The sequence below is a fragment of the Pollicipes pollicipes genome, unplaced genomic scaffold, assembly GCF_011947565.3.
Source record: "Pollicipes pollicipes isolate AB1234 unplaced genomic scaffold, Ppol_2.1 Scaffold_4881;HRSCAF=5763_pilon_pilon_pilon, whole genome shotgun sequence".
NCBI classification, from domain to species: Eukaryota; Metazoa; Arthropoda; class Thecostraca; order Pollicipedomorpha; family Pollicipedidae; genus Pollicipes; species Pollicipes pollicipes.
Window position 1 is genome coordinate 50421381 of NW_023596576.1, and position 27285 is coordinate 50448665.

Here is a 27285-nt window from a genome sequence, read left to right on the forward strand (position 1 = left end):
TGCGGTCAACTGTGACTGGGTCATGAGCCCCTGCGGTCAACTGCGGCTGGGTCATGAACCCCTGCGGTCAACTGCGACTGGGTCATGAGCCCCTGCGGTCAACTGCGACTGGGTCATGAACCCCTGTGGTCAACGGGTAAACTGAAATGTCGCGGCAGTCATGCGGGCGTATGTCGCCTTTTTGCACTTGTCACCTATTGTAATATCAGACGCGTCCGATTTCATAAGTGTTGCCAGTTTTCCCGAAATCCTCCCGCATAGCTCAGATTTCTGTTTGAAATAGCTGCTCCGGCGGGAGAGATCTCATTGGGTTCCTCGCTCACATCTATGAACGAAATGCTCCCAATTTGCCGTTTTCAGTGTATGTGTTTTGTAACGTTTGCGATGCACTAATTCGTTGAGATGCTCGCGTCATAAATGCTGCAAAACTTGAAGCACTTGTTTTACGGAACAAGATACAAAAACATGATACTAATATCACGTAAATTCAATGCAACATTATACTGTGGCTTTCGTCCCTACGACGTTTAGCACGGTGGCTCTTGCATGGTCTATATTGACACACTGGTTCAAACTTAAGCCAATGCGCTTTTTGGTAAATGGCCTTTGCCGCTCGCTGAATCAACCACAAACGTTCATTCGTACCGAAGCCAAGTGTTCCAGCAGAAGTAACACTCTTGAAGTTCGCAGGCCCTCAATGTGCGGGTTAAAACTGCTCAAAAGAGGCACTAGCTCTAGTCCGTAACAGCTGACGACAGCCATTAGCAGATTCTCCCGCCGTTATGGCCATGGCTGCTCTATATGAAGGCAATGTAAACCTGGTAACCAGTGGCGGCTAGATCGTTAGACGCTAGATCGGCGAGACCGCGGCGTCATGATGACGGCAGTCGCGACGTAAAAGAGTGTTACACTCTGGGGCTACCCGAAAAAAGAAATGTACTGCTTTGATAACGCATTGACTGAGTGAGTTGAACTCGAAACTCTTATTACGTACATTACATTTCATTACGGTCCTGCGTTTTCATCAGAACATGTTGAGAAAATATACCACAAAGGTGCTGCATTCCGCTTAACGATATTGTTATAAATCTGTTCTATAGCACATCTATTTTGAAAGAGGCGGGCCCCAAACACAGAAGTTCAGGGCGCCGTTGGCTGCGTAACGCCTCGAATATGTCGTCGGATGGCTCGGTCGGACCCGCCGAAGTCGAACCTGGCGACGGACTGTGACGGCCACCGACCGCCCCTGCCGGCCTCAGTGGCAGATCGCTGGGAGAGCCGTGGGCCTCGCCCTCGCCCGGCCGCCACGGGAACGAGGACGTCCGATCTGGCCGCACAGGACGCATCCGGGGCTGCCGGGCTGCCTGGTTCGGGTTACCGCCCAGTTATCGCTAACTGCCTGCTATTGCGGTGCATTGTCGCGAAACATGTGCAGCCTTTTGATGGCGACGGGGTATTTGTTACCGCATTTCATTTGACCGCACAATGTAATTCTTGCGCGTTCAACATCGGTAATTGCGGATAATTTTTCGAATTGTGCTTCGTCCTTATGCGGCCAGTGCTGGTAAGCTTAAGTGGTAACTAAGTGGGGCAAACATTACGGGTTCGGTGTTGTGCGATGAGCCATTTCTAAGATGAAAATGAGCCGAGACCGTAAAGAGAAGTATGTCGGGGGAACAGAAACGCTCGTGCCGGGCTCGTCCCTACGCTGGGGAAACTCGGTGGCAGCAGGACGAGCAGGACGTGCCGGGCTCGTCCCTACGCCGGGGAGACTCGGTGGCAGCAGGACGAGCAGGACGTGCCGGGCTCGTCCCTACGCCGGGGAGCCTCGGCGGCAGCAGGATGAGCGGGACGTGCCGGGCTCGTCCCTACGCCGGGGAGCCTCGGCGGCAGCAGGATGAGCAGGACGTGCCGGGCTCGTCCCTATGCCGGGGAGCTTCGGTGGCAGCAGGACGAGCAGGACGTGGCGGGCTCGTACCTACGCTGGGGAGATTCGGTGGCAGCAGGACGAACAGGACGTGGCGGGCTCGTCCCTACGCCGGGGAGACTCGGTGGCAGCAGGACGAGCAGGACGTGGCCGTGCCCGGTACGCCTTAGTCGCAGCTCCCCTGTTACCATGTGAGACAGACCCCCAGGGGTCCAGCTTTTGAATCTTTTCGTCGGCCAAGAAATCGCCCAGATATCCCCGACAGCCCACAGGCCCAGTTTGTTATTTTCGTGGTACATCGCATCGGCTCCTTTTAAAATCATCGCAACAATGCATATGGCAAATGCGCTTTGAGAAACATCCACGAGTTTTTCATGCGTTTGATATTCACATTCAGCAGGAACCATCGACCCATTCCCCAGCGCTCAAACCTGCCACGCAGCAAGGCGATGGCTCCTCAACCAGCTTGCTAAACGGATTGCCCATGCATTTGAGGGTTTGACCTCATTTGACCATATCAGAACATAGGGAATCCACCCGCCTTATAACTGATGCATATCTACGCCGCCAAAGGAGTAAACGACTCTGGGGCAAGATCATATCAAGTCAGGTATATTTTGCCAACAGTAGACAAGGCCTGTGTGCCAATGGAAGCTCCCTGTCGGTCCGAATGTAGCTGTGCACCATGGTCGGTGGTCTGACTATTCGCTTCCGTGATATTGATTAATGTGTTTGAAAATGACCAGTGTTTCATCTAATCCTGTAGTGATGAGCATGTGTCCCAGATACTGCGTGACAAAAGCGACCACTTTGATTTTCTTCACATCTACTTCGAATGCTACCATAGGCTGTAACGGCGCCAGAAGGTCGAAACTGGCTCGTATCAATGACCTTGACGATCAATGTCGACTATCGATGTCAGGTGCTGTGATCTCTGGAGGTGACAACCTTCAACGTATAGGCTAGCGAGTGCAGAGGTCAGTGTAACTCTATCTGGGTGACATTTGAAGCAACTGTAAAGAAAGTGAAAGTTCATGGCGTTTTCTGCCGTGTAAAGACGTGTGGCGACGTGGTATTTGTTATTCACTCAGTGCTGTATTTCCCATGTATTATGGGAAATACAGCACTGAGTGACGATCTGGCCATTTCCATGCATAAAGGTCAACACCACAGGCATGAATGGCCGCACAACCAGGAAAATTGCAAAGTTGGATTTAGCCCTATTAGCATTTTCCAACAACATTCAGGTCGTGTCTACGTTCGACAAGTTAGTCCATACCTTGATCTTAATTCAATGATCATATGCCAACCATAGTGGGTGGAACAAGTTATTTGTATTATGAAGCCCATTTTTTAGCCTTAAATGTCAAAATTCCGGAACACCGAGCAGTGTTCGCGCCCGTCGGGTCTGGGCGCCCGCTGGACACTGTGAGCACAGTATGGCGATTAACACTGTAGAGTCAGACTCAAATCGCGTTGAAGCGGACGGACTGCAGCATTCTCATTCGCCCTATTTCTCTCAATATCGTGCACGGGGCCTGCATCGCCTTAAAAGTGGAAAAAATAGAGAATAAGTCTGTGGTTCTACATGGGGTCGCGGGAGAGAGATGAGGAAGAACGTTCGCATGCTTTTGGATTGCGTCGGGGAAACAGATTTCGCGGCAGAACAGTGGTTTGAGCTGCCAGCTGTGAATGGCTAAAGGGGTCGATCATTCCATGCCATCCAGCGCTGTCAGCGCGTTCAATATACGCACAGCACTGGCGAGTGTATCAAGACGCCATCACGTAGCATCAGCATGGTGGAGATACGATGAGCTGTTCGCGTCCGGTTTCCGCGGAGTCGGAGCTGTAGCCAGGCTACGGAAGGTCCAGGAAAACGTAGCGCGATAACTCATACTTTCGTGAAATGCTGCTTGTTGAAGATATTCTCAATTTGAAACTAATTAGCAGATGACATGACACGTCCACCGGCATGTACAGTGCGAACTACCTACTTTGTGCCTTTGACTGCCTTAGCTGCGTTTCAAAGCACATCAACAGCACGATGAGCTAAACGGTAAGCTGGCCACACACGCCGGGTCAAATCACTGGGAGCCGTGCCTCTCCCAAACTGAACAGCCCAAAGACAGACCACGTGCGCTTAAGTCCGTCTGACGCACACATCACCTGACACTCTCAGCGATCTCGGAACTCCAAGCACTCTCGCCGCACTTGGGACAGAAGACTCGGCCACATCCGGTGTTAAGCACCCGGTACCATTCCGACTAGGTTCGGTGATCGCGCTGTCTGGCAATAGTCCAGCAAACCCCCGAGCAGCCGCGGCGGCGGGACGCAGCCAATGAGTGATGTCCTGTCATCCACGGCTATGCTTTGATCTTCTCGAAACGGCAGACGAGCTTAGCTTCGAACACACAATGTGCACTGAGTTCACGCGAAGACTTCCCGACACAGGTGCCGGTGAGCAGACTTCCAAAGCGCTGGTTGATGTCTGTCCACGATCCAGGGCCAATGGAGCTGGCACACGTCCGGCACACAACCCCAGCTGAGTGCAGTGTGGACTCCTACGTGGTAAGATTCACCAGCCCAGTGTGAGTGCTCCTCTCGGTGATCAATCACACCCGACCTGTACCCCTCCGCCGTAGGCTCTCAACCCAGCTGCGCCACACGCCCGCCGCTCCACCGGCCGCTCGGCTCGGCCCTAGTCCAGACGGTGATCTTCCGAGTCGGACCCACGACTCGCGACGGGGCTCCTCCGCGTCAGACCCGCGACTCGCGGCGACGTTTCTCCGCGTCAGACCCACGTCTCACGGCAGCGCTTCTCCGCGTCACACCCACGACCCGCGGCGACGCTTCCCCGAGTAAGACCCACGACTCGCGGCGGCGCTCCTCCGCCTCAGACCCGCGACTCGCGGCGGCGCTCCTCCGCCTCAGACCCACGACTCGCGGCGGCGCTCCGCCATCTCGGGGAACTCGTCGGCGAACCGGGAGCCGCGCCGCCGCCGGACCACCGTGATGGGCGCCCGGCCGCCACCGCCGCCGCCGGAGCGGCACCAGTGGCAGGCTCGCGAGCACGCCACGAACAGCAGCAGCAGCCAGACGCTGGCGTTGATCCAGGAGCCGACCATGGCCGTTATCAGCTGGCCGTACGTGTCCATCGCCGTGATCATGTGGTCGCGGTCCTGCAAAGGTCGGCACAGGTGGCGTCATCAGGGGTGGCTGGACCCGATGCTGAGCAGCTGTCACGTCCGTCGACAGCGGGGCTGGGCGGCAGAGGTCTGGTGACGGCTTTTAATGTTTGCAACAGCCGCTTGCTGTGATCCTACCTGAGCCTTGAGTGGGAAGATATCAGTATGCTTTGTAAGCCTTCTCGCTCGGACTGACACCATGGGGTCGTCAAACACCATATAAGGGACGGAGCCGTATAAGGCCATCCACTGCATCGCCAACGCAACCAGGTAACATCCCGGGAAGGCTTGGGTCCGTCCCTCCGCCTGCCCCCGTGACCTGCACTGACCTTGGTGTCGAACCCCTGGCGGCAGGTGAGTACCTCGTTGAAGCTGCTCATGCGCACCTTGCCCTCGTACTCGAAGTCCTCCACCTGGAAGCCGAAGCAGGTGTTGCGCACGCCGTCCGTGAGGATGCCGACCTGCGCCAGGCACAGTGCGCACGTGACCAGCGTGGTGACGCAGGTGGTGACGTCGCCGGCGACCGAGCGGCGCTGGCGGCTGCGCTCCGCGTACACCACCGCCGCCAGCGTGTACACGCACAGGCAGAGCGCCACGGCCAGCGGCGCCACCGGCACGAACGTGGCCACGTAGCAGGCGCTGCTGTCGTGCTGGCCCCAGCTGTCGCGGTCCCGCGCCGCCGCGTACAGCGGGCAGATGGCGAAGTTGCTCCGGCCGGCGCGGTTCTGCCAGATGAAGGTGACGCGGCCCATCGGCACGATGCTCATCAGGCTGGCGGCCAGAGAGAGCACGTACAGGAACGGCGTGCTGAAGTCCCAGCAGGTGGGCCTGAACGGCTCCGAGCGGCCGCAGCCGGACTCCTCCTCCGCCTTCTCTTCGGATGGGTACTGCATGGCTGTAAAAGCGCGTCTCTCGCGTCAGCGCGCGAGTGCGAGTCCGCCCGTCCGCGCTAAAGACCGAGGCTCGGGTTACAGGTCGTTTGTTGTGATCAAACACAGCGTCGGAAGCCTGGTTGGATCGCAGGCGTCATAGGCCGCGCACCAAGTCCGCCGGCGTCACACGCCCTCCTCGGCCGCTGCCTCTCCTTGGATCACAAGTCTACCCGTATCATGCGCTGTCCCCAGCCGCTGCGTCTCCCTGGTTCGCGGGCGGACCTCGGTCGCCTCGCAGACACCATCCACATCACATATCACGCGTCGCCGGGCTGGTCTTTGTCCAGCTGGCGGACCATCCGAACCTCAGCGGTTCTGGCCACGAACCGAGCGTCCCGAGCGTCTCTCGCACTCGTCCAGCACTCAGCGCTGGTCCGACAGCAGCTGCTCGCTCACAGCCACACTGCCTCCGGAACGGCGGTCAAGCTCGACGCTTCACACCACAGCCGTCCCCTCAGCTGCAGCTCACCGCGACACCAGCTACAGCAGGTCACAGCCGCGGCCAGCTCGCGTTGCTCCCTGTGGCACCGGGCCGGACCGCCGCACTACGGGGCGCAACGATAATGAAGGCCGGCGTCCCTCCGCCCCCAGCCGGCTATCGCTGTGTCAACAAGCGCTGCTGCGGTTCCACCTGCCCCGGGAACAGCAGTCTTGGACAGTGACGGGGGCGGCCGCAAACCTCTCTCGACAGCGGCAGCGTGTTCCTGCTGCTCCCAGCTGTGGTTCCTGGCTTGACATCATCATTCTATGTGGAGAGTGCACGCCTTACAGCACAAAGAGTGAGGAGTGACGGACGCCGAGATAAGGCTATCTGTGTGCTGAGCGTAATCTCATACCTCTGCCAGCCCGATATATCGACCAACGGTACGTCACGCACCGCAACCCCGCCCCGAAATCGCACTCCTCAAAGGGGTCAGCCTAGCTGTGGCCCGGACCGTTGTTTTGCATTTGCTGTACCAAACGCGCTACATTCGGATGGATTGAAAAGCGATTGTTAACAAGCTGAACGGGAGGATTATCACATCGCCGTAAGCTTAAACTTATGCACGTGAACTTATGCGTCATCACGTAATTCTTCCACCAGATTCTTGACAAGACTTTTTGCGTTTCGTGAGTGCACTGGTTAGAAACATCTCGACGAAGTCGACTCAACGCGATTATCATTACAAATGCCCACAGTCTGGTGTACGATTCCGCTATAAGAGCAAATTATTCAAATGCAACATTCAACCCTACAACGGCCAGGCAACGGAGCCATCAGAAGTCACACCGAACTCCAAAACCGAATGAAACATGCCATAAGTGATGTCATGTATGTCACAATTGCGCATACAATACACGAGAGGACCATAACATACCTCACACCTCGCGACGCAACATACAGTGTCACTGAAATATACACTCAAATGCCCTACACTCACCAAAAGCCAAGGGCACAATGAAAACAATCCGCCGGCAAATGACCAACTCCTTCATCGCACAAACGCGGGCGCATGTCCAATGCATTTCACCGCGCCATAGACCTTCACCTGACTCTCACAGCGACTGGCAGATCGAAGTAGCTCAACAGGCACATGGTTCCCAACGAACACCAACTGGTCATCCGCCACGGACGGCAGCGCCAGCCGATACAATGCAGTCAAGTATAGCTGGGAATGTCGGGAGGGCTGAGAACCGGCGGCGTAAGACAGCACTACGATATCAGCGGACATGAGTCTGGCGTCGGCACGGCGGAAGTTACGGATGGTCGCCGCGGCGCGGCGCTGACGTCGGCTCAACGGAAGTTACGGATGGTCGCCGCGGCGCGGCGCTGGCGTCGGCTCAACGGAAGTTACGGATGGTCGCCGCGGCGCGGCGCTGGTGTCGGTCCGACCGAAGTTTCAGCTGGTCGCCGGCTCGACAGAAGTTACGGATAGTCACCGCGGTGCGGCGCTGGCGTCGGTACCGATATCAGCGGGGAGTCGGCGGGCGGCGGCGGTGGCGCCATCTCGACGTCACACTCATCCTTTTCCATCTTCTCCCGCAGCTGTTCCAGCAGCGGCTACCAGGGAGACAGGACGGAGGTCACGGAGGCACTGGAAGAGCTCAAGCGAACTTGGTCCTACAGCCCTCAGAACGTGAACGTGGAGTGTGGGGCGTTGGAACCGAGAAGCCGTCTCCCGCGTCAAGCCCTCCCCAGGTATCACAATCAAAGGAGTCATAATTGTCACGTTACTTGACTCCATTCATGATTGGAGACAATGAGACCTTCTGATCAGCATTCAGTCCTGGAGGGACAACTCTCGGTAAAAACACCTGAATGCCGCGACCCGTTTTGGGCTAAGTTAAGCCATGCATTGACATTTCTTACGCGAAAAACACTTAAAATGATGCTCGTGTAATTCGTGTGCCATATTGTAACGTTCATTGGCATCTCCTAGTCCTACTCGACTTTGAAGAATGTAGGCAGGCGGGACCCTCACTGCTCGCCGTTAAAACAAAGCGGCGCCTGACGATGACTGGTCAACTGCCAGCACCGCTGGTCAGCACCATTGGTCAGCACCACCTGTCAACCCCACCAGTCACGCCCCCGGTCAGTGCCACCAGTCACGCCACCGGTCAGTGCCACCTGCTAGCCCCATCAGTCAGCACCACCGGTCAGCGCCACTGGTCAGCACCACCTGTCAGCCCCACCAGTCACGCCACCGGTCAGTGCCACCTGCTAGCCCCATCGGTCAGCACCATCTGCCAGTGCCACCGTGTGACGCCCACACTGACCCGCAGGTTGGGCTGATGGTGGAGCGCCTGCATGAGGGTCTCGCGGCGCGCGTGCGGCAGCTTGGCATGCGTGTGCCACAGAAGCTTGCCCAGCTGCTGCACTACGTTCTCGCGGGCCAGCGCCGTGAAGAAGAACTCGTCGAAGATGACGGTGCAGAAGTCCTCGGTGGCGAGCTCGTCCGACATCCCGATCAGCAGCGTCACCTGCAGCCGCCGGGGTGAGGGCCAGGAAGTCACAGACAGAGGCACTTAAGACCGCACGGCCACTGACAGGGGTCAGCGGCAACAGGACTATCGGGATATTGCACAGAGACACGCCCCCACAGAAAAATCAAACCCAGCAACCTGTCACTAATCAGCATAAACGGGGTGCCTCATACGATTAAAATGCATTGCGGTTTACAGAAGAACCTTGCTTGGCATCACGTATCGCCTTGAAAAGTACGTAAGGCCCATGACAGGGACACTCACCACTGACGCGGCACCATCTGTCATACGGCACTCACCACTGAACTGGTATCTGGTACAACTGTTACCACCTTAACTCCCGCACACGACAGGCCTCGCACAGCCGGCCCCCGCACCCTTGGCCCACAGGCGCGCCAGCCTCTGCCTGGCCGGGACGGCACGGCAGCCCACCCACCAGTGTGTGCAGGAAGGTGTCGTCGAAGGCGCGGTCGCCCTCGCTGGCCGACAGGCAGCCGAGCACGCGCATCAGACCCACGCGGTCGCGACTGCGCGCCGTCTGCAGTGTGTAGTAGACGGCCAGCAGGCAGGCCACGCTCGACTCGGTTATGTACGCCTGGTAGGCGTCCGGCGGTGGGCCTGCGGCACAGAGCGGCTCGGTTATGTGCGCCTGGTGTAGCGCGACATCAACGGGCAGGCTACGCTAGACACACCACCAAGCATCGCAACTTACACCAAGCATTGGGACGGAACGTACACAACGCGGCTGAGTCACGCAGTAAGCACTATACCTCAGACACGGAGCGCAATACGCCAGAACTGGACGGCTCCCGGCCTGTGGTGAGCCCCAGTGTCTGGAGGCGCCGGCGGCCGTCGGAGCGGGCGGCGTCGGCCGCTGCCGGCGCAGGGCGACTCACCCGAGTGCTCGATGATGGTGATGGCCGAGGCCCGCTCGTCAGGCGGCAGCTTCTGGTTGAGCGCGCGCACCTGGTCATCGACGATGAGCGAGACGAGCGACGGCACGAACTTGGTGACCACCTGCGGGTCCAGCCGCGGCTCGCGGAACTCCTGTCACGCGCGGCGGACCGGTCAGCGGGACGCCACGCCCGCCGCCGCCGCCGCCGGGGCAGGCCGGCCGGGGCGCACAGTCACCGTACGCCACAGACCGGCCGCTGGCATACCGCACGACATGGTCACGGCTGGTAACGCCACCTCCAACAGGTAACAACAAACAACTGAGCGTCACCAAATACGATTCTTACGCCCGTCAGCCCGTCACTCTTGACACATGTTCGAGAATGGACATCATTGACGACGCCTACGGCATAACTTAACTAATAAAACACGGACGCAAACAGCCCAGCCCGAGCCCATCCAGCTCCTTGACGCCGAAGAACACATGCTCACGGCCAAAGCACGCTGAACCCATCGGGCACGAGCCCGTGAACTCTAAGCACAACCGCGCATTACATCCTGCCGCGAGCATTATGATCACTCTTGTACGCTGGCATCATGCAAGCCTTGCGCATAAAAAGCAGATTTCATGTAGCTAATGTAGAAAAGCCGACGCATTGAGACGAAGCTGACCTGCCGGTCGATCATGTCCCAGGCGTGTAGGCCCAGCTCCAGCATGCAGCAGCAGCAGCAGCACAGTGTGCTCGCGCGGCAGGCTCTCGTTGTTGATGAGCTGCGCCAGGATCTTCAGCGCCGACGTCGCCAGGAAGTTGACGGCGAACGGGTCGCACAGGATCATAGACAGGTCGCTGAGGATCTGCCGAGCGGGCGTGGTCGGTCACGCCAGGTCATCGGCCGGCCACGCCAGGTAATCGACCGACCACGCCAGGTCATCGGCCAGCCACGCCAGGTCATCGGCCAGCCACGCCGGGTCATCGACCGGTCACGCCAGGCCATCGACCGGTCACGCCAGGTCATCGACCGGTCACGCCAGGTCATCGGCCGGCCACGCCAGGTCATCAGCCGGTCACGCCAGGTCACTGGCCGGTCACGCCAGGTCACTGGCCGGTCACGCCAGGTCATCGGCCGGTCACGCCAGGTCATCGACCGGTCACGCCAGGTTATCGGCCGGTTACGCCAGGTCATTGCGCGGTCACGCCAGGCCATCGCTGGTCAGGACCTCCAAAGGCCCGGATGATGACGACACATAATGCCTCTGGTAGAGACCCGACGGGGCAACACCTCAGACGTCCCCGCACGCCCGAAACCCCTGCAGTTCTCGTCCTACATCTCACGAATACACCATGCAGTCACCCAGTACTACGCGCAACGGACACAGATTGTCGAATTAACACCACACAGCTGAGTTTCTCAGTAAAATACAAGAGCCGTTCCACAAAATCATGGGCCGACATCAGCCGCTGTCACTTACCAAGACTGGAGACATGAGAGGCATGCAACATGTGTTCGACCCAAGATAACACCCAACACAAGAGTTCGATCCAAGATAATGCAATTCATGCGCGGTTCAGCGCTCATGCCTTGACAACCGAGCAGGTCCAGACGGCCGCCGCGCATCCCCTCCCAGCGCCGCCTCTGGCGAAGTCACACGCGTCTGGCGACGGCCGGGCTCACCTGTTCGTTGCCCTTCCTGATCGAGTCGAGGAAGCCCTGCAGCTCGCGGCCGCGCTTGTTGTCCACGGTCCGCTCCCGGATACAGGCGTCCAGGCACCAGGTGAACTTGTGGCACGGGTCCACGTCGACGATCTCCTGGTGGCGGACGGCGCGGAGCGTCAGCGGCCAGGCGCTCCCACAGCCCGGCGGAGGCATCTAACACGGCAGCGGCTGGGCCTAGCGGGACGCGACGCGGCACAGGGTGGAGCGTGGAGGGCCAGGCGCTCCCACAGCCCGGCGGCGGCACCGACCGCGACAGCGGCTGGACCGAGCGGGGCGGGACGCGACGCGGCACGGGGTGGAGCGTGGAGGGCCAGACCCTCCCACAGCCCGGCAGCGGCTGGACCGAGCGGGACGCGACGCGGCACAGGGTGGAGCGTGGAGGGCCAGACCCTCCCACAGCCCGGCGGCGGCATCGACCGCGGCAGCGGCTGGGCCGAGCGGGACGCGACGCGGCACAGGGAGGAGCGTGGAGGGCCAGACCCTCCCACAGCCCGGCGGCGGCATTGACCGCGGCAGCGGCTGGACCGAGCGGTGCGGGACGCGACACAGGGTGGAGCGTGGGGGGCCAGACCCTCCCACAGCCCGGCGGCGGCACCGACCGCGGCAGCGGCTGGACCGAGCGGTGCGGGACGCGACACAGGGTGGAGCGTGGAGGACCAGACCCTCCCACAGCCCGGCGGCGGCACCGACCGCGGCAGCGGCTGGGCCTAGCGGGACGCGACGCGACACAGGGTGGAGCGTGGAGGGCCAGACCCTCCCACAGCCCGGCGGCGGCACCGACCGCGGCAGCAGCTGGACCGAGCGGTGCGGGACGCGACGCGGCACAGGGTGGAGCGTGGAGGGCCAGACCCCCCCCACAGCCAGGCGGCGGCATCGACCGCGGCAGCAGCTGGACCGAGCGGGACGCGACGCGGCAAAGGGTGAGGCGTGGAGGGTCAGGCGCTCCCACAGTCCGGCGGCGGCATCGACCACCGCGACGACGCAGGTTACGAGCAGATACAACGATCTGCATTCTGCCACGTAACACCCTTCATGCCAACCAGCGTCAGCAGATCACAGGACACACGTTAAAAGTAGTTGCTACGACCCAGCGCGATGATGTCATCAAAGAGAGGCCTTCTCTCCCACGGGCAGTGTTGCTTAACGTGGCAACAGCGTGCTGCCGTCCCACCTGGATCTCGAGGTCGTGCAGGGCCATCAGCAGCTCCGCACGCAGAGTGCAATAGTGCACGTTGCGCGTCTTGACGAAGAGCGTGCGCAGAAACTGCAGCACCATGTCGTAAAGCTTGACGCTGTGGCCGATCATGTGCACGATCTTCTGGATGATCTCGCCTTGCCGCCGCACCTGAGGCGCAAGGCACGCGCGCTGGTGGCGACGGACACTCCCACGCGGAAGATCACTTACGGGCGACCATTTCATACAGCACACAACGGAAAGCCACCGGTGGCACGCTTCACAACTATCACAACGCATCTCAAATGCTCATCGCGGACGAAAAACGACCGTGAGGTACTTTCACGTATTATGTCGACATGTCCCGACATGAATGAAACAACACCTAGAACAACACCTGGCTTTCTCATGGTAGTACGACCGAACTTTGCAATATTGCAACGATAGAAACCAAAACACATTCAGCGGAAACGCATACCCGCAATTCGGAACTAGCAGCACTCGCAACAGGCTAGCGCGGAAGGCGCCGACGGTGCGACCCCTTCCCCCGCCCGGTCCCGGAGGACGCGGACCACAGCCGGCTACCTTGGGCGTCAGGTCGAAGAAGTTGGTGAGGTTGGTGTGTGTGAGCAGCGCCGCCTCCTTCTCCTGCACGTACTGGATGAAGAGCGGCGACACCTCGTCTCCGAACAGCGTCTGGTGATCCGTCCAGATCTGGCGCTTCACCTCCGTGTCCAGGTCGTTGTAGAGCTCCTTGTCACGCACCTGCCGACGCATTTCACATTCCGCTTTTCCAGCCGGGCCCAGGCGTTGGTGCGCGATACTAGGCGTCAATCGTAGAAGGCGGCGCATTATACAGCGCACGCACCACAAACCTCGTCCCGCCACTAGTACAACACAGAACGTGTTTTACTTATGGCTGCAGCACATACGAGCACCAGGTGCAAAAGCAAGCAGCCAAACCCCACCACAACCAGCAAACCGCACATTTACCTCAATCAAGCCCTTCAAAGGCCCGCTCGGTCACGCCGTCCGTTCCGTTTCCACTTACCAAGACCTTGAGGAACTTGTGGTCCACCTCGCGGGTGTGTTTGAGGATGGCCATGACCACGGGCCGCAGCGTCTTGAACCTGATGACCGGGAACGACTTGTGCAGGAGGTCGCGCAGCTTCTTGTCCCGCTCGCGGCCCTCCAGCCGGCCAATGGCGTTGATCTGCTGGATCAGCTTATCGCACAGACTCTGCGGAACGGGCCGATGTCAGTGCCGCCGCCACCTCGGGCTCACAGGGACCAGCTGATGTCAGCGTCGCCACCACCCCGGACTCACAGGGACCAACTGACGTCAGCGCCGCCACCACCCCTGACTCACAGAGACAAGCTGATGTCAGCGCCGCCACCACCCCGGACTCACAGGGACGTGCTGATGTCAGCGTCGCCGCCACCCCGGACTCACAGTGACGAGCTGATGTCAGCGTCGCCGCCACCCAGGGCTCACAGGGACGAGCTGATGTCAGCGCCGCCACCACCCAGGGCTCACAGGGCACTCTCAAGGGAACAGCTGACAGCAATGCAGCCGAATTTCCAACGTCGGTGCATGCCAAACCAAACCAAACCAAACCAAACCAAACGTGTGCCTCCAAACCTGCTGTAAGTCGAGAGTAGCACCGGGAGGGCGACGCTACTGCGCCCTATCGGTGCCACTGCCACCGGTGCCACCTCAAAGGCAAGGCACCTTAAAGTAAGGTAAAACATTTCGTACCGTGAGGGCCGATATGGTTATCTAACAAGTCTAAATATTGTGACACACCACTGTTTGTCTCACCAGCAGCACTGGCTGTCAAAAGCACTACGTCTTTATCAGCAACACTGATCGTGCTGAGTATGAATGCATCGTACGGCGTCTTCCTACTTTCATGAGTTATTACTATTTGACTCATCATTGTTATGTTTTTTCGTGTGACGCTTAATAGCACTTTTGTACTGAATTGCTATTAGAATCGAATACTATGCCACATGCTGGACAAATTATTTATAAATTAGCTTGACTTGTCGCCTAAAAAGCTTATATTTCAGACTTAAGTGCATATAACAAAATTCACTCATAAAATTACCACGATTGGGGCTTTACATATCACCGACTGCCAGACCCATTCAGAGGCGGACGCCTTTATTAAGTTGTATGGGGTGCGGTGGCGACGTGGCAGGGGTCCAAGCCCAAGACCGACAGGTCCGGAGTCGAGCGTTTTAACCACCATCCCAATATCCTACTACCGCCTCTAAAAAATTCCCTTGACATATGTCGGACAAGCAAAGCATGACAAGTTACCAATGCTAATTCTGACTGACATATGTCGGGCGAGCAAAGCATGAGAAGTTTGTTAATTCTCAGTTTGGTACCACCATCCGGCACAAACCGGCGGGCCGACCAGTTCAGCTCGCCACTGGCCACGCAGCAGAATCACACCCCTCTTACGGCGGCGAGGCCCGTGGCACGGGAGCACACCCACCTCCATGACGGACATGTGGAACTCGAACCGCTTGACGCCGTGCAGGTCGAGCAGCGGCAGCATCGGCCGCAGCGACGGCAGCAGGATGCCATTCTCGGCCTGCAGCCGGCAGCACACGCGTCATCAGGCGGTGAGGCGATACACCACAGGGCGGACAGCCGCCCGGCTCGGTGGGAGCAGCAGGGCACTTAATGCCGCACACAAACCATGACATATTCCATGGACAGACACTGAGCAGTCAAGCTTAACTTCCGAGAGACCACATGTTTGGAAGGGTTCCCCAGTTTCAAACAAACGGTCGAAGTTGGAGTGCAAGTTGCGATGAAACTAGTCCCATATGTGCTTGGGCTTTGTTGGCTATGCATACTTTGTGATTGGTTTTCCTGAATATCCATGTGCTAGTATCGAACTAAATAGAAAAACACAATGCTTACCTGAAAGTCACCAATTGCCTTCAAAGGATCTGAACAGCTTGTCAGGGCCTTTCTGAGGTACTCCTTTCCCGGAATACCGATTTCTTCGAGTCCACCTCCGGACATGGCTCACTGTGAAATACACAGACCAGGATATCTTCAACCACACACAGGCTAGTCATGTGCTAGTAGAAACGTGAGAAGCTGATGAATGTAAAAAATTGGAACCGCAAAATGCCTAGTAAAATGTTCAACATTGCAGGAGTGTTCTTATTGTTTCTGCCTATCATGGCATTGCACAAAAACTGGTTTTAGCAAGAGGCTTTGACATGCTTGTATAAGAACCAGTCATCGCCCAAGGCTTGGGGGTAAAGGGGGAGGCAGTGCAATGACAGGCTGATATTGTGGTAGCCTCATTGTTTACTGAGCAATTTGCAGACAGATCAGTTATTGATGTGAAGGGTCAAGTTGGGCCAACAAAGACGAAATGCTCATAAAAGGGTCCATGCATGTAGCTCACTCCTACCTTTTGACATCTTTTACCTTTAAAATCATTTCATTCATTTAGGGGTATATTCGTGTGAACCTACGAACATGACATTCATATTCCTTAAATGCTGAATTCCCATGCCGTAATTGGTGGCAGCTGCATCCCCTAAGCATGGCATTTACTGGACAGATATGCTGGCAATCATTTGCTGACATCACCCAGGTTTTAACCCTGCTGGCAAGGGAGGCAGCCATGCAGAATCTAAGCACCTCTACACACCCAGGCCGTGACATCTGCACAATCCACTGACACCAAGTAAGGCCAATGGCAGGTTACCTGTACATATGACATTTGTCAGAACACATTGGACACATTTGGAAGCAGCAAACTGTACCAAGTCCAAAAATTGCCTCATATTACCCATAGGCTGTACATTTACAAAACAACTACAAGAAATAAAAGCATTCTAAAAGATGACGGTACATGAAGGCTTCATCTAGGCAATACAGCCCATAAGAATTTGCTAGGCAGCAGTCCTACAAGCTCCAAAACTTCCTCTAAAAATGTGCAATGAGGCACTTCTGCCCTTTCTGACTATTCAAAAAAATATATTTAGTCCGAACATTCTGACTGGATGGACTTCTGGATCAACACCAATGTTAAGCAGTGAGAGCTCTGAGAGCCCTGAGCCAGACCCCACCATCTCCATGATCACCACCACCATCCACCACCCATCATGAAATTCCACGTCAAAGGCACAATTTTATGATGAAGGGCAAAGTGCCACAATGCTGGGCACAATCTGTCCTAACCTCCGACATTTTGCCACCCCAAGACCTCAAGGTGGCTGCTGTCATGGCCACATAGTCAAACATAAATAGTGGGCGCCTGAAGCAACCCATACCTAACCTAACACTCCATGCAAATGAGCCCTGACTAAATGAGCTATTGGAGTCATCACCCACCTTACCTGACATTTCCTCCTCCCCCCCCCCCCCCCCCCCACAAAAGCCCTATGTTCATCCCTATGCCCTTGAGCATGGTCAATGACAAAAAACCAAACTACAGCTGTTTTGGCAGTACTTTATGAACCTGACCAGCTATGGGGAATATTTGTCATTTTGAGATCCAGTACTATAATTATGACCATCACATACAGTATGTTCTGGCAAATATCACACACTGGTGTCCCTTAATTGACCTGGCCTGGTTCTTTTACTTTTACTAACCCTTTATTGAGACTAGTTAAATTTTTAGCTATGCAACTGTACTAACATCACAGCCAGAATATCCAGATAAGCTGAAATTTTTGCTGTCAACTTTTCACACATCTCTGTGGCTTAAAATGCTGAGTAGCACACAAACACACAGACATGGGTCACTTTTGTGACACATATAGATCAAGCTAAGCAATGATCAATGAAGAGCAGACACAGACTTGTGCTTAATTTCCAGATGGGCACCAGCAGCAGCTTAATCAGAACATGTTTGCCCATTCAAATACAGCAATTGAGTGCAATTTAAGTCCCTGACCATTTCTTAACTGACATGCTCACACTAAAACTGACAGAACACCATTTTTATGCAACATATTGAAACTGATACTTATTACTGATACTTTGATCCTATTTTCAGAATCCATGTGTACTGTCACTCTTTTGCCCTACATGTCATTTAAGGGTTCGGCATATCTTAAGCAAATACAATTTGCATTGTTACCTTACCCTGACCATAGTTGGGTCAAGGCCTACCATTGTCTTGTTTGATTTGGTGGTTATACATGGTGAGAATGTTGTAACCACAATGTGATTTGGAACTCAACTGCTTCCACAGGCCACTAATCTTACTTACTGACCAGTGGCATCATGCAAGCCAAACCACCTTAAAAAAGCTCCAGCCACTTTCATAACCAGTAGAGGCAAAACCACTAAACCTCTAGCAAAAGGTGAGCACAAGCTCAAATATTAGATCCCAAATATCCAAAAGGTGAAAAGTATGACCAAAATTGACCAACCCATTATGACTTGTCCACACAATATAAAGTCCATCAAGCATTCATCATGTTAGTACACAAGATGTTTAGATTGATATTTCAGGTGAGGCCCTTGCACATCCAAAAACCAGTACCATATTTTGACACACACACATGCATCTAACATAAACAAGAACTAAATAACTGTTTCTGAATATTCACTATAAGTTTTATACCATGTTCAACTTAATATCCATGAATCAACTTGGTTTGCCCAAAAACTTAATGCATCTAGTCTCAGATAGCAGGTATCAAGAGATATATGTTATGCTAAACACAATAAACATCCAGCATAATTACAAACTGATGATAACATTTCAGATGATCCACACAATAAATTGAAATTGCCTGATTTTGGTGCATGGAGTATACTGGTTACAGGGCATGGGGAGCCAGGATTCACAGAAATAAAAACAACATACTTGCAATCATGTGCAGGAAAATACCCAAAACATGCATGAATTGATACACATATGTAAATAAACCTAAAACTCAGTACATTTAGCCTGAATGGAGCCTGGTCATCACATCATTTCACCTAAGTTCACTTCAATGATACAAAGAAGCTCAACAAAGCATGATTTTATTTTAGATAAGCATGGCTATGGTTCAAGTAAAACAAATGGTGCCATTCACTACCATGGTCAGGTCCAAATAAGCATCATATACACAGAAAGTGCTGTTGTATTTTCCTAGCCATTGTGCTGCAAAATAAATCACATATCAACATGGACATGCACCAATGAAAGAAGTCATAACCAGCCGTAACCCTCCCACTTCCTAAAGCGGTCTAAATCACCTAAGTCTAATGCACAAACCATACAGCACTGGCATCAGTAGATGAACTAGATATTTGGGAAAACCAGCGATATCTTGATTTACCTCAGTTAACCACGTAATGTCAGCAAAACGCCTTCTTCCTCGCATTAGCCGCTCATCCAGTTCAATTTCGCGTCAGCCAACATATACATTTGCGACGCTACCGCTAGGTAATTTTACCATCATGGTCACAACTACATTCAGCTAACGGCATGATGACCTCACAAAACCATGAAAGCAATGCCGGTCAGACGGGGCCAAACGGGGCCGAACAGAGTAGCATGAGACCGGACTACATCGGACGGAACAGAAGTTCTGTCCTGGATGTGGTGCCGCTTGCTTCCGGTCACCGGATGCACCTGGATGGAACGTGTTGATACCAAACGGAATCGGATGTACAGGACCGGATAAGGCGGACGGGACTGAACGGGACCCGACGAGAACCTACCAAACCAGATGTGGCCAAGCGGGAAAATACCAGCATGTACGGGATCGGACTGAATAACACGGGACCAGCTGAGAGCAGACGTGACCGGACAGGCTCAAACGGCATCAGAGGGCACCAGCCATGACTGAAAGGAACCGAACGGAATGAAACGGGACCAGGCGGGTACGGACGGAACCGGATAGGACGCAATGAGGCCAGTTGGAGCCGGATCGTGGTGCTTCTGGTCGTCCAAACCGTATCCTGTGCGACTTAACAGATCACACATAAACTGTGGAGCAGGAATGAGCCCCACTCAGACGGGCGTTCCGGACTGCGGTCGCAGAGGTCACGCCAACTGACCTGACTTGACGGAGTCAGCTGGTGTGAGCCTGATTCCACCCGGGCGACCGCCTGAGAGGTCGGCAGTATAACATGGGTGAGGCAAAGCTGGACTGACAGTATTTGACGCAACCGGACGGGACCCGACAAAACCAGACGAAACCAGACGGGTACCGCCAGGACTAGACGAGACCGCACGGGGCCGGATGGAATCAGACGAGACCAGATGTGACCAAACGGGACCGGTATGAACCGGACCGAACCGGGCGGAACGGAATCGGAAGGCACCGGACCCGTGGTTTAAAAAAATGACCCAAACCCCTTGAATGGATGGATTTCTGGGATCAGCGCTCACGTCAAGCAGTGCTCGTTGTGTGAGCCCTGCCCCCACCATCCGATCGCGCAATTCTAGGCAACGGCAAAATTTATTGGCGAAAGCTTAACGTGCCGCAATGCTCGGCACGGTTCGTCCTGCACTCTGACGTCAACTAACCTTTAGCGCGAACGATGCCACCGGCCGCAGGCCATACCTGTCAAGAGCAAATAGCGGGCACCCTTAAGCGACTCGAACCCACCTTGCCACGGGTGGGTGGATCGAAAGACAGGTGCTCTAACCAACTGAGCCACCGGGACGGACAATGGTTGAATGAAACCACGGACGGCACAGAACAGGACTAGCCAGAACCTATCGGAACCGGATGAAAGATATGGGGGCAGACGGGTCATGATGAGGCCACTTGGGTCCGAGAGGAACCGAAAGGGATGTTAGGCGGGATCAGACGGGGCTGAACGGAATGGGAATGGATCGATCGCGCTAGAACCAAATTAGACGAAACCGGATGGTACTGGACGAGTCTGGACGGGATAGGATGGGACTGGGCAAGACCTGATGGGACCAGACGTGACTGGACGGAACCGGACGGAACCAAACAGGACCAAGCGTTACTGGACGAGGTCGAGCAGGATAGAACGGTACCGCACATGAACAAAATGAACCAGACCAAACGCATAACAAGCATTTTGATGATCAGAAATCCCAACATAAGCCGGTTTATTAGCAGAGCACACCCATAGAGGCGTCAAGACAGGGAAGGGATATTTCTAATGAAACTCGATTTGAATACATCGCTTATTTTTCTCGTCTTTCAGAAAAAATCAGGCACCCTTTACAGGTAGTCCCTCAGAATTGTTATTCCGATAGCATCTAAACTGCTTAGAAAGTTAGAGCTCTTTCAGTGGTGCTGTGACGTCACCAAAAAATGAGCTGATTGTAGTTGCTGACCGCTCAAAAATCAGCATCGTTACATAATCAGCTGACACCGCGTCTCAAATTCACGTGCTAGTTGGTGAGCGCTGGGATTGTTGTTGAGTGTGGGTGTAACCTTATTTTCATTTATGTGGCATATAGGGGTCAATTGGATGGCTTGGGATATTCATAAATGGCTTTTCCGTCTAATTTGATAGATATTTTTCCGCTCCCATGCAAAATTTAGTTGATTCAGACTATAAGGAAGCACAAGGCTTACGCCTGAAATACACAATCATTGTGACTGGAAAGTATGGGGGAAAACGTCATTCATTTTCGTTAAATATCACTTATAACTAAATTAAGAGTTAGAGATGTTCATAATATCTAGTGCATCATCTAATGCTATTTTTGTGGGGTTTGTGTGTTAAAACAATTTTATTCAAGCATTGTGAGGAATTGTTGGGTCTCTGCAGGTGATATCCACCATTTATATGATAATCAGCGTGTCATCATTCATGTACACATGCATCCCACAAACTGGACATATCTTGGCACCATTCCTGATAATAACTCGTGAATTTCCAATATCAGTAGTGGGATGCCATGGTGTAATGTAGGCTACACTGAATAGTGAGTATCTGCCAACCATTGCAGGAATGGTAACAAGGTGTCTTCGCAGCCTGAAATTCTGCCACAACTGTGGCTGAAGCTGCTCTGTTTGATTGGAAACTGAACCCTTTTGCTCCCAGAAGCAATCTTGTACTGGGATAATTGGCCTGAGGCAGCTCTCATTGGCTTATGGGCACAGTTAAATGAGCCACCCCATTTCAGAAATCAGCCCCCAAAATGCCAGAAGCTGCTTATAGCTTCAAGCTTTTTCTCAAAGCTACAGCTTGTCTAGATCTGCTACTTTTTGACTGGTAAAACATTGTTTTGCTTCTATGGATGTGTTATTGTCTTGTTTATCATTATGGGCACAAATGACCACTGCAGCTGACGTGCCCGAAAACACCAATGAAGAAGAATGTCTTTTTTGCTTTTGCTATCATCTTTTATGATTTGAATGATTTAATACATGCTTATCTAACTATTTGTGCTCATCATTATACTGGTGTACACCAGCACCACCATCTGCAGCTGACTACATGATGTCAATTAGTATTCATATGTCAGGGCTCCCAGTATCACCCACATGCAAACACTCTTTTGTTGACTGGTGAATCTACCAAAGCTATTCTTTGTCTCCTCTGCAGCTTTACAAGGCACTTTGTTGCACCCTGAGCTGAACATGACTGAGGGTTAAAAATCATACATGGTAAAGTGTCTGTTTTGGAAATATCCAGAGTTCAACTAGCATTCCAGATGCAAGAGTAGCTCCCAGTAGTATGTTGCATGTTCTTGCAGTGCCAAATCAGTCTGCAGGAGTAACAGTCATTTTCTTGGGGCCTTCATCAAGACCACCACCCCAGTACCATTATCTGTGTATGTATGTCCATAGAGCAGCAGACCAGCAGAAAAGTTTGTATTTAGGGAGAGGGATGGGGCTCCAAACATCTCCCAGAACATTGCAAAAGGGAGTAAGCCATTTTTATGTGTATTGCTCTCTGCTCAGCCTCTGCCCTCCCTGGGTTGTTCAGCAAAACTGCACCCTTTCTGCAGTTCAGTGTTCAGAGAATGTCCAGACCAGAATGTCTTGGTCGCACACATGTTCACCTCTGATGCAGCCCACAGGAGATGCAAGATTATGGCTGTCACATTAAAAAGTACAGACTACAGGCTCAAAAGACACATTTTTGCATTAACTTCTGTTTCATTTCAGAACTGTTCCTGTGGACCCTTTGTGCAGAATACTGGAGCTGAATAGAAGAAGTTGGCACAATGTTTTCTTCTATTGTAGCCTTTATTAAAGGCAGCAGCCTTGCCAAGCTGGCATGTCTGGACTTTGGAATCCAGTGGGGGCTGTGGGTTTTCTCAGCAGCCCTCCACACTGAGAAGTTTTATGACTTAGCAGGTATGCAAGGGTGTATGACTTCCAAATACACTTTAAATAATTTAGCAGAGTAGACCTTTCATCCTGAGCCAGTGTCACAATCATGCATGGATGTCACAAGTGCAAGATCACCCAAGGTTGGCATTACAAAATGTCATGAAATGACCACAGGTGACCTCCACCCTTCAGCTGCAGGTGGTGACATGCTTTGACCTTTGTTAGCCTCATGGAGAGCTGAGGCAGAAGGTCCTGCATAGGATCCAGAAGGATCCAAGGTGATCATATGCAGAGTGTGGGTGAGGGCTCATCCTGGTTGGTCCTGTGTGGCTCTGTTGTCTGATCGCTGCCAATGTTATCATCCTGCCATCACCACCCAGGGTCGTCCACGTACCTGGTGTTGGTGTACCTGGCCTTCGAGTGGTCGCGGGGACAGACCTCGCCGCAGTCGGTGCAGCGCAACATGGTCATGATCTGGGCCATCCGCCTGGGGCTCTACCTCTTCGTCCGGGTGCTGAAGGACGGCGGCGACAAGCGCTTCAACAAGGCTCGCGACAGCCCCTCCACGCTCTTTGTGTATTGGACTCTGCAGGGTGAGACTCGGGTTTGAGGCACTGCGGCCAGGCACTACGGCCACAGTCTGCCATGTTTTCTGCTGGCTGGTTGATGGGCCTTGGGTTTAATAACTTTGCTGTTTGCATTGTTGCGTCAGTTTTGCAATGTCCGTATTTACACTGTCTCTGTGCGAGCCATATCACCACCTTGTATTAGATGATTGGTGTGCGCTCGCGTGCCTTGCGTGCGTGTTGGCGTGGGTGTGTGTGCGTCTGCGTGCGCCGTGCGTGCGCCGCTCCCGCAGGGGTAAGCCGTGACATTTGTGTGTGTTATGCAGGGGTGTGGGTCTTGGTGACCCTGCTGCCAACACTGGTCATGATGGACGGCAGCGAGCGCCGGCAGCCCTGCACCCAGCACTACGTCGGCTGGGCCATGTGGGCGGTCGGCTTCGTGTTCGAAGTGGTGGCCGATTATCAGAAGACTGTGTTCAGAAATAATCCGGCCAACAAGGTGAGGAGAGCTGGGGAGAAACTACCATAGACAACGTGCCATGCATTTGTCACTTACTCGGCCAGCCCGTGGAAGTACCCAATTTGCGACAGGTGGTATTTGATGAGGATTGTGTGAGGATTGTGAAGGAAAGGGTCCTCACGTTTATTATGGAAATAGCATGTTGAAAATTGATGAGGTCATTGGTGGGCTGATCAAATGCAAGAAGCAGAATGTGATAAGCAAGCCTCACATACCTAATACCTTCGTTTTTGTCTCGAGTGGTGCTATCTAGTGGGGTCTTTCGTCACTGACGACTCTTCGCTGACGGCTCCGCACTGTCGGACACCAGGTCCCCACTGGTTTCCCCCTGCTGCTGGGTTCCCACTGCTTACCCTTCGCTGCTAACTCCTCACTGATGGCCCCTCACTGACGGCTCTCCACTGCTGGCTCCCTACTGCTGGCTCCCCTCCGCCGGCTCCTCTGCCGGCTCCTCTCTGCTGGCTCCTCACTGTCAGCTCCCCACTGCCAGCTCCCCACTGCCAGCTCCCCACTGCCAGCTCCCCACTGCCAGCTCCCCACTGCCAGCTCCCTGCTGCTGGCTCCCCACTGTCAGCTCTCCACTGTTGCTCCCCATTACCAGGCCTCCACTGTTGGCTCCCCACTGTCAGCTCCCCACTGCCACCTTCCCACTGCAGACTTCTCACCGCCAGCTCCCCCACTGCCAACTCCCCACTGCCAGCTCCCCACTGTCAGGTCTCCACTGTCAGCTTCCCCACTGTCAGCTCCCCACCATTGGCTCCCCACTGCCAGTTCCCTGCTGCTGGCTTCTCACCGCCAGCTCCCCACTGCCAACTCCCCACTGCCAGCTCCCCACTGTCAGGTCTCCATTGCTGGCTCCCCACCGTCAGCTCCCCACTGTAGGCTCCCACTGCTGGCTCCCCACCGCTGGCTCCCCACTACCAGCTCGCTGCTGTTGGCTTCTCATCTGCCAGCTCCCCATTGCCAACTCCCCACTGCCAACTCCCCACTGCCCAACTCCCCAAGTGCCAGCTTCCCCACTTGCCAGCTCCCCACTGCCAACTCCCCACTGCCAGCTCCCCCACTGCCAGCTCCCACTGCCAACTCCCCACTGCCAGCTCCCCACTGCCAACTCCCCACTGCCAACTCCCCACTGCCAACTCCCCACTGCCAGCTCCCCACTGCCAACTCCCCACTGCCAGCTCCCCACTGCCAACTCCCCACTGCCAACTCCCCACTGCCAACTCCCCACTGCCAGCTCCCCACTGCCAGCTCCCCACTGCCAGCTCCCCACTGCCAACTCCCCACTGCCAACTCCCCGCTGCCAGCTCCCCACTGCCAACTCCCCACTGCCACTCCACTCCCCACTGCCAGCTCCCCACTGCCAACTCCCCACTGCCAACTCCCCGCTGCCAGCTCCCCACTGCCAACTCCCCACTGCCAGCTCCCCACTGCCAACTCCCCACTGCCAGCTCCCCACTGTCAGGTCTCCATTGCCGGCTCTCCACCGTCAGCTCCCCACTGTTGGCTCCCCGCTGCCAGTTTCCTACTGCCAGCTCCCCACTGCCAGCTCCCCACTGACCAGTTACCGGTCGCCAGGGCCGCTTCATCACGACCGGTGTGTGGTCGCTCAGCCGGCACCCCAACTACTTCGGCGAGGTGCTGCTCTGGTTCGGCCTGTACGTGTCGGCGTCGGCCGGCTGGAGCGGCTGGCGCCACCTGCTGGTGCTCTGCCCACTGTTCGACTACGTGCTGATCAGCCGGCTGAGCGGCGTGCCGCTGCTGGAGGCGGCCGGCCGGCGCCGCTGGGGCGCCGAGGCCGCCTACCAGCGCTACCTGGCCACCGTGCCGCAGCTGGTGCCGCTGATCGGCTCCACGTGACCTGCCGGCGGCCTCCGGCGCGGGGGAGGGGAGGGGTCGCCTCTGACGCCGGGGCTCGTGGGGCGCGGGCGCGCGCTGCACGGCGCCTACGGGCCTGGCTTCGGCTGCAGGGATCTGTTGTTTACATGAAGATCAGCTGTACCGGTTTATGATCGAATGGGATTAAGGATATCGTGTTTCGTATTGTGTCGTTTATGTCGGTGCTTGTTGCGTCATGTCAATGGCGTGTCCTTGTCTGTCTCTGGCATCTACTTATGGTAACTAGGACGCTGCACATCTGAGTAAGTGTACGAGATTAGTTGGTGGTACGAGCAGGCAATAGTCAGCTGCATTTAGTCGATTCTTGTCAGAAACCCAGGCCAGTGCAAACAGCGTAACGATTCGTGAGTCTTATCTATTGTCAGTCTATGTGCACATCATCCAGGTAGGCGGCAGTTATTAAATAATCTGTGTACTCCTCCCTAACCGCACCCGAGGTGAGCAATTCTTTTTGACCGAGCCGGAGAGGTCTGTTGAAGACGTCGTGAAGGTGTCTGGTAATTCGCCAGCCGGTGCGGGAATATGAGCATTGGTAGTGGTCTGTGCACTCGTCGAATTTGTGAGCAAGGTCTATGACCGAAAATCCATTCAAAATGCATCTTTAGGGCTATCGCGTGTCAGGTCATTGTAAGCTAACCTTGATTGTAAGGAGATAGTTTAAATTCAAGCGGTCTCAGTTGACTCTACCCTGGTGTACTGCTTTCGCAAGTTGTATGCTGTCATTTACTAAGGTACCTCCTGTTCCATTGGCCCGATGATCAAAATGTCCGCGTAGTCGTCGTGTCGGGTCTGAGTACACTCGCTCCACTGCACCGTTTTGAAATGTGCGCCGGCGACTTCCTTCGCTTTGGTGAGTTTTCTCTGAAGTCTCAGGGGGGGGGGGGGGAAGGGGAATTACACTTGGCCAGGTCAGAATTTTGAAGCATCTGTCACGTTGGTGTACATGTGGCTGTGGCTCTGGATAACCTATGTGCCGTTGGCAATTACAATTTCCTTGATGGCTATAGACGTGGGTAATTACTCAGGTTGTAATACATAGGTACAAACGGGTGTGTCGCCTCAACGAAATCGACTGTAGGGATCATCTGAAACTGACCCATCATGAACGCCACGGGTAGTAACCAGTGGCAACGGCCAGTCAGATGCGTGACAAGGGTATTCGCTGTTTAACTGTGTTGTGATTAGGCAGCCAAGAACTGGCCTTGGAACGGCGTGTTAGCGTGTCATGTGTGGGCATTGCCTGAC

The 27285-nt window shown here is 54.8% G+C and overlaps 3 protein-coding genes across 3 annotated transcripts in view; 1 reads left to right on the plus strand and 2 right to left on the minus strand.

Annotated features, from left to right (window-relative positions):
- Nucleotides 1–4625: 4625 nt before the first annotated feature.
- LOC119100555 (uncharacterized) lies at nucleotides 4626–6430 on the minus strand. The gene is made up of 3 exons (XM_037223638.1): nucleotides 5442–6430; nucleotides 4979–5106; nucleotides 4626–4662 (listed from the first exon to the last, which is right to left on the minus strand). Exons 1-3 carry the CDS (start codon nucleotides 6003–6005, stop codon nucleotides 4626–4628), a joined length of 729 nt encoding a protein of 242 aa, XP_037079533.1. The 5' UTR covers nucleotides 6006–6430.
- Nucleotides 6431–7354: 924 nt separating this feature from the next.
- On the minus strand, nucleotides 7355–19333 carry LOC119101636 (negative elongation factor B-like). The gene is given in 13 exon segments (XM_037225039.1): nucleotides 7355–8085; nucleotides 8802–9005; nucleotides 9445–9626; nucleotides 9905–10055; nucleotides 10575–10620; nucleotides 10622–10758; nucleotides 11577–11711; nucleotides 12790–12963; nucleotides 13378–13557; nucleotides 13844–14032; nucleotides 15300–15398; nucleotides 15734–15844; nucleotides 19117–19333. Coding segments are annotated over 12 exon segments (1737 nt in total). The 5' UTR covers nucleotides 15839–15844; nucleotides 19117–19333; the 3' UTR covers nucleotides 7355–7950.
- Nucleotides 19334–21154: 1821 nt separating this feature from the next.
- Nucleotides 21155–27285, plus strand: part of LOC119100556 (uncharacterized) — a 13613-nt gene continuing 7482 nt past the window's right edge. The window contains exons 1-5 of the mRNA XM_037223639.1: nucleotides 21155–21190; nucleotides 22888–23079; nucleotides 23436–23648; nucleotides 23948–24120; nucleotides 25720–25977. Coding sequence (XP_037079534.1) covers nucleotides 22947–23079; nucleotides 23436–23648; nucleotides 23948–24120; nucleotides 25720–25977 — 777 coding nt within the window. The 5' untranslated portion in view covers nucleotides 21155–21190; nucleotides 22888–22946. The remainder of the gene's footprint in view (nucleotides 21191–22887; nucleotides 23080–23435; nucleotides 23649–23947; nucleotides 24121–25719; nucleotides 25978–27285) is intronic.

Coding starts and splice junctions, on each gene's coding strand:
- LOC119100555 (XM_037223638.1), bottom strand. CDS start 6,005: ATGCAGTACCCATCCGAAGAGAAGGCGGAGGAGGAGTCCGGCTGCGGC. Junction 5,107..5,441: donor GCCAGGGGTTCGACACCAAG/GTCAGTGCAGGT, acceptor CGACCTTTGCAG/GACCGCGACCACATGATCAC. Junction 4,663..4,978: donor TGCTCGCGAGCCTGCCACTG/GTGCCGCTCCGG, acceptor CCCCGTCGCGAG/TCGTGGGTCCGACTCGGAAG.